The sequence below is a fragment of the Chenopodium album genome, chromosome 24 (assembly GCF_948465745.1).
Source record: "Chenopodium album chromosome 24, dcCheAlbu1.1, whole genome shotgun sequence".
NCBI classification, from domain to species: Eukaryota; Viridiplantae; Streptophyta; class Magnoliopsida; order Caryophyllales; family Amaranthaceae; genus Chenopodium; species Chenopodium album.
Window position 1 is genome coordinate 6,341,282 of NC_137857.1, and position 7,112 is coordinate 6,348,393.

Consider the following 7,112-nt stretch of genomic DNA (forward strand, 5'->3'; position numbering starts at 1 on the left):
ATGGATGCTACAAATGGAATTACCAATCATAATGAAGGTATGTATAATTATAAAGTTCATTTACATAAATTTTTACTACTAATGATCATACTCAATTAATACATTTTTATTCGGGTTTATTTGAATAATTAAATTTGTTATGTGATTGATTATGCAGTTGAAGGAACAGGAGAAAATGTGCTTATGAAACATGCTGCTTTCTTTGATAGAAATCATGATGGTTTTGTTTATCCTTGGGAAACCTTTAAAGGTTAGACTATAAACCAAATATTTGCTTAAACTTTTTGATTAACTTTTGTAATGAAATTTCATGTTTTTTTGGTTGAATGATGGGGTGTTGTAGGAATGCGTGCCATTGGATGCGGGTTGTTTATATCCACCTCCGCCGCCATCGTTGTAAACATGAGCCTAAGTCAGAAAACTCGCCCGGTATTTCTCTCGTATCTCTAGTCAATTGCGGAGTATAGATCTTACACCGCATGTTATTACGAGTATTTAATAATGACATTTTCGTAACTTTGTAACTTTTCAAACTAGTTATACTTGTATTTCTTATTTTCTTTACTTGTAAAGTCTTACTATCCAATAGTATAAAAGTTTATTAATTTGCTATTTGATGATTCCGTAATTTATTTATAAAGATTATAATTTATAAAAATGAGATACTGGAATGTAAAGAGGGGAGATGCATAATTGAATATTCAAATTTGAAAATCTATTAGATTTACTTTAACATGTCGTAGTATATATTTTTGCTTAACTTTAATGAGCATGGTCTTATGTTTAGACTTGGTTTTCATTAGAACTTTTCTAAAGATTGAGAAGGGGTTTTGGTGATATAGGTTTTTTTTGTTTATGCAAATAGTTAGTGACATAGTTTAGATTTTTTTTTTTTTTTTTTTTTTTTTTTTTTTTTTTGATGTAAATGTAGTTAGTGACGTAGTGAATTAAAACGGATAGAATATAAAACATATTGTTCGACCTCAACCCTTATCTTAAACTTTTGGTTGAGATGGTCTAGTAACATGGTATCGGAGCCAGTGTGATACAAAATGCAGAGGGTTCACACTGCATCCACATTTCAAGCCCAAAGGGCTCTCATTAGTCTCATGTGAGGTCAGTTTTAAGCTTATGGTTGAAGCCGTTAGAAAAAAAAGTGATGAAAAGATCAATTTGGACATGGAATCAGTTAAAGTGAGAAATAAGAATAAAAGTTTTGTAAGTAAAAATTAATCATCAAGTTAGATTTTGTGACAAAATCGTATGACCTAATCATTTCTTTCATCGTTTGGATAATCTTGGCCTCATCACCTAGCAGTACGGTCCCTTGGTTGCCGCCACCTCTAGCCGGAGGTATTTTTTTGTATAGGAAATTTGCACTAAATAAAAAAATAAATTATAAAGTGATAGTCGTTTAGATAGGCAGAATATAATAATGGACCAACCAATAATCCAATATTGATTAATCAGTTTGTAATATACACATGCAAATAATTTAGTGATTTTTTTGAGTAGAGATGTTGGTACAACATACATGAAAGATTGAAAGTACCAAAGCGTGTTGTGAGTTGTATCATGTATGATTCGTTTCAAAGTATTTTGTAACATACCAATCATCCTATTATTTAATGTTCAAATATTTGTTTCAATTCTATTATCTATTTGTATGTTACTTATGTAATATAAGAAAATTATTTCGATAGTATTCACTAAGTATAATAATTTTGAATGATTTTCTATGTATTTGTTGGCTTTGTATACAGGGGAAATTTCCTTCATTGCTTTTCCCAATAGAGGTAAAGAACATAGCCAAAGCCAAACATGGGAGTGATACTGGTGTCTATGATACACAAGGAAGGTATGCCTAAAAAATCGACTTTTCTTGGCTGTCATGTTGCATCATTATTCGATTAAATTAAATAATCGAGAATAATACTAATTGAGATGGTAATGAGGAGATTGCCTAGAGGAGGTTCCATATTAAAATCAATTGATGATTTTTTTTCAATAATCAGGAAAAGCTTCCCCGGCCCTCTACTCCTCTAGCTTAGAAAGTGATATTTTGTTCGTCTTTCTTCAATGTTGGACATGTCCGTATTAAGACCAAAATAGAACATAGCTCCATTTCTCACGTACAATGAATACGTGTGTGTTGATCTTTTGTGTGTTTTTATTCAAAGGTTTGTAGAATCGAAGTTTGAAGATATATTTAAAAAGCATGCAAGGGAAAATTCAAGTGCTCTCACTTCTAAAGAACTTAGTGAAATGCTGAAGGCAAACAGAGAACCAAAGGACTTTGGAGGATGGTTAGCAACACTACTTAAACTACTCTTCTCTAAAATTTTGTGTACAATAGTCATATATATTATGCTCGTTCTTTTTGTTCTATTCACTCTTTATATTCATTTGCTACATTATATTCTTCTACATTCATGTTATTCATGTTGGAATATTAATTTTCTCTTTTGAACTAATATCTTGGCTCTTGGCCAATTAATTATTCCACGCGTAGATGATCTACTACTAGTCCTTCCTCTTTTCCTTGATCTACAATAACTAATGTATGAAGCCATGAAGGTACTTGATATATTTATGGTTTGGCTTAGAATATAAGTAATTCCGTCGTTTTTATTTTTGAAGGTTTGGGGCTTTTGTAGAATGGAAGATTTTGTTTTCGCTATGCAAGGACAAGGATGGGTTGATGCAAAAAGATAAAGTTAGAGGAGTATATGATGGAACCATATTTGAGAAGTTGGAGATGGATAGACAATCGTCTACTAAGAAACATAAACAAGGGTAAAACTTCAAGAAATCATTTGTGTGACTCAAATATAAGAAATGTAAAGAACTTTTGATTAGTTTATTCTAAATTTTTTTCTTCCTTTTCTTCTCTTCTCAAGTGTTCATGGAGGAGATAAATAAGTTAACAATGCAGTTGATCTTCAAATGGTGGGCACCAATTCATTGTTTGGTTATGTATCTAATATAGTAATAGTTGGTTTTGAATTTATACATTGTTCTTTTAAGTAATTATGTGATGCTTGTAATTTTATTTACATTTTTACAAGGATGTATAATGTCACGTCTTTATTATATTTGTATGGGTGAGGGATGCATAATACCAAGCTGGCAAGTTATTCTCAATGTGATAGGAATTTGAGCTTGTGATTTTTGAGATTGCTATTTGATTTTAATAGGGTTTTTTTGATTAGAAAGGAAGTGATACATAAGTCCAACTCATTACCCTGATAACAAAGCCTTTTAATTTACGAGGCCAAAGCCGGCCCAACTATCAATGGCCTATAAGCCCCAGCCCATGATCTAAATATACAAGGCCCAACTATCCATAGCCCATAAGCCCCAGTCTCTGAAAATATAACGGCCTTGTTTGGCAAATGGTTGTTGGCGGTTGGCTGGTTCACTTGGCTTGTTTGACCAGCTGGGATGTTTGACTGTTTATAATGGCTTTGAAATTGGTTGTTTATAAAAGTGTTTGGTAAATTAATTGTTGGCTGTTTATTAGATAAATTGTGGGCTAACAAGCAAAACGCCAACAAAAAAAGCTACCCAAAGCAGCTTTTTCATTTTGCTTAAAAGCCAGCTTTTTCGCTGACTAAAAAGCCAATTACCAAACACTTTTTTTGGTTGTTTGACCACATAAAAAAGCCAAAAGCCAAAAGCTAACCAAAAAGCCATAAAAAAAACCATTTACCAAACATGGCCAACATGCATGCTAAAGTAGTAAAGTATTATAAATACACATGCATGGCAATAAGAAAGCTTCCTTCCTATTCGCATTGCTCCCTCTTTCTTTTACTTTCTTAATACATACATCCATCATCCATGGTAATTGACTTGAGCTTTGGAGGCTCCATCCTGAGGAGTGAGGACCCTCTCAAAGCCTGGAGATCACTGTGTAGGTTATCTGACAAGGCAACGACTAACATCATCATCCTGATTCCACATAGGAACAATAATTCAATCGTGAAAAAGAGAATAGAAAAAAAAAAAAAGGAACTTTAAGACTTTTTGTTTTACATGCTCATGTTCTTTCAATTCATGTACACACGTTTAAAAGAAGTTTGTATGTAAAGTAAAGAGTCCACATATCAAGAATTACGTTTGTAACAAGAGCATGATGTATTGATGTTCATGGACTCCTGGTGCATGTGAGTCTATGATCGAACCAAAATTGTATTACTTAGCTAGTGTATTATTAGATGTCTTAGCGTGCATCAACGATTAATTTTTATTTTATTTTATTTATTTTAATTTTTTTTTTTATTATTTTTTTTATTTTTTTTGAAATATGCATCAACGAAGACAACGATTAATAGGATCAATGTTATACAGTTTTAACTAATAGCATGCATCAATGATTAATAAAGGTGAATTTTATACTAATTATACGTGTTATATTAAATTTGTATTGCATTGATCTTTAACTTCGATTTAGTTTACTCATTAGTATATATATGGAGCAATCCATAATTCTTAGTATCGATATAAGGGATCATTTTGAGGTGCTAGCTTTTAAAGATTTTTTTTTTTTTTTAATCTAAATTGATAAATAATTTCAATGGAAGATAGCTTAGTAATACTATGTTCAATTCACATGAATTGCTCTGAATTTTTTTAATCTAATCATATGTTCTGAATTGAACTAATTTTAAATTTTGACAAACTTTTAAATGAGATGTCATTATATTTGTTTTAATATACACTGTTCAAATATGAATTATTAATTATTTTATTAATAATAAAATAATGATATTTAACAATAAATAAATGTAAATTAAGATCTGACATCTGATTATTTCTTAAAAGTTGATATTAACTTGAATGCTGAACTACAAAATGTTAACACATGGTTATGAATTTATGATCGAGCTAAAGAATGTTAACATGATCGAACAGATTGTCATATCAAATTGTCAATGCCAATACATTGTCCTTAATCTTATTGTCTAAAGTGGTCTTTATATTATTAATTTTGTGAAATAAAATAAAATAAAAACTCTGTAAAAATAAGAAATATACAGAAATATAATCAAAATTGCTTAGAGCCTTATGTGATGCCAAATTGCCAACTGGTACGTTGACTAGCGACATTATAACGTGTTACGTGCAATGTCATTGCTCACTTATTCAGCATCAAAATCGTTATTGTGACTTTGTGAGTTGTTTCCAAAACTATACTTTTTTAATTGTAACGTATCCATCAAATAGTCACAGCAAATCTTGATTATGCTTTTAAAAATCAATTAATCATCAAATAGTTTTCCTGAAAGCTTAGTTTACTTCTACGATTAGCTCTTTGCAATTCCAATTTGGAAAAATATTTTTTGTAGCCTGCTAACTTGAGATCAAAACTCTTTCCAGAAAAGGCGGTATGTAGCTAGTTAAATTGACTGTCGAATATGCATGATAGGGGTATTGTCGTAGGGTATTTTCTGATTTACTGAATTGAATTGAACTGAACTGATTGGAACTGCACTGAACTGAATAGAGCTGAAATAAATTGTTTATGAGAGAAAGAAATTAGGAGCTGAACTGAAGTGATTGGAGCTGAACTGAACTGAACTGAAATTAAGCTGAAAAGAATAGGCCCGTAATCTTAAGATCCTAATGAGGAAATGAAATGGAGAGGATCTTAACATGTTAGAACGATAATTTTTTCCCATAATCCCATGTTAGATGCGACGTATAAGCAACTTTCTTATGATAGCTAGGTATGCGGATAATAATACTGTCGTCTATAGCTAATTGCATTATTGCACAAAATCGGTTTGACTTTTCTTTCCTTTTGGAGCAAAATTGAGTATTATAAACTATAAAGTATTGAAGACATGTAATCTCTATATCTATTAGATTATATATTGAGATGTGTTGTAAATTAATGAAAATATATTATTGTACATTATATTGTATGATAATCAGATTATAAACTTTTAATTGCTATAATTTTGTAAAACTAGGTTAGTCCCCGTGCCATACACGAAAATTTTTAATAACTAATTTTAAATTAACATTGTATGAGTAAATTTACATATGTGAATATTATGATGGATTATAAAATAGCATATTTGTCAAGCAGATCATATGCATTTGATTGTGGAAGGATACATGCATACATCAAATATTTTTATTTATGGATATAAGAAATTTGTTTTATATTTAAGTTTATAATTGGCAATAAATATTAGGACGGATCAAATCTTTTTATTTATGTATTTGTTTTTTAAATGGATTTTTTTTAAAACAAAATTTAAAAATATAATCGACACACCAGGAAATGACACGTGTCATTGTTGGTGTGTCTTTTAGTATATAGTATTGATAGATAATTCGATGCTAATAAAATTGTAAGTAAAATAAGTCTTCCATATTCATAAACACGCTCAATGTCCTACGTAGTATGTATAAATAAAAGTTAGTGCAGTACTATGTATACTTGATTATTGTACCATTTTGCCAACCGAAAATATGAAATGTTACATGATCGACTTGCATCAATTATCCCTTGTGTGAGTATGTCATAGAGATAGAGGCTAGAGAGCCACCAAAGGTAAATACTTTAAACAAAATTCAATTTTAGGTCTAGAGATCAACATAACTGATAGACTGATAATGTATATAAATCAATCACGAGTTTTAACCATCAACTTAAATTTTTTATTGTACGTCTTTTATAACCAATGAAAATAGATAACAACCACTATATATTAAGTTCTTTACGTGCACATTAAAATCTATGCTGCAATCTTCATTTGACAAGCAATTTGAAAGTTAAACTACTTTTGTTATTTTAATCAAAATCCGACCATATTGGACTTTTAGATTAATTAGTATCAACATATAGAAGTCACAAGAACAAATATATCATTATTATTATTTAATAGTTAGTATATTATTTTAAAATTAATACACAAACTATTGCATGGATAGAAATAAAGCTAGTTATTTAAGAACCACACCCCATCATAAACTCTCAACGGCATAAAAGTATTGCTTTCTCTCTTTAACAAATTGTCCTTTCCCAAATTTTCCTCCATTACAAACTGATTGAAGAAAAATCTCATTCAATTAGATCACCATTTTACTTATATAAC

The 7,112-nt window shown here is 30.1% G+C and overlaps 1 protein-coding gene across 1 annotated transcript; it reads left to right on the top strand.

Annotated features, from left to right (window-relative positions):
- Nucleotides 1-2,812, top strand: LOC145610395 (putative peroxygenase 5). Its single transcript, XM_081665740.1, has 6 exons — nucleotides 1-37; nucleotides 158-250; nucleotides 344-429; nucleotides 1,764-1,858; nucleotides 2,181-2,306; nucleotides 2,641-2,812. Exons 1-6 carry the CDS (start codon nucleotides 1-3, stop codon nucleotides 2,798-2,800), a joined length of 597 nt encoding a protein of 198 aa, XP_081521866.1. The 3' UTR covers nucleotides 2,801-2,812.
- Nucleotides 2,813-7,112: the final 4,300 nt, after the last annotated feature.

Bases quoted from the DNA above. Each gene is read 5' to 3' on its own strand.
- LOC145610395 (XM_081665740.1), top strand. From the start codon at position 1: ATGGATGCTACAAATGGAATTACCAATCATAATGAAG. The intron at 38-157 runs GTATGTATAATT...TTGATTATGCAG, and splicing joins AATTACCAATCATAATGAAG to TTGAAGGAACAGGAGAAAAT. The intron at 430-1,763 runs GTATTTCTCTCG...CTTTGTATACAG, and splicing joins TAAGTCAGAAAACTCGCCCG to GGGAAATTTCCTTCATTGCT.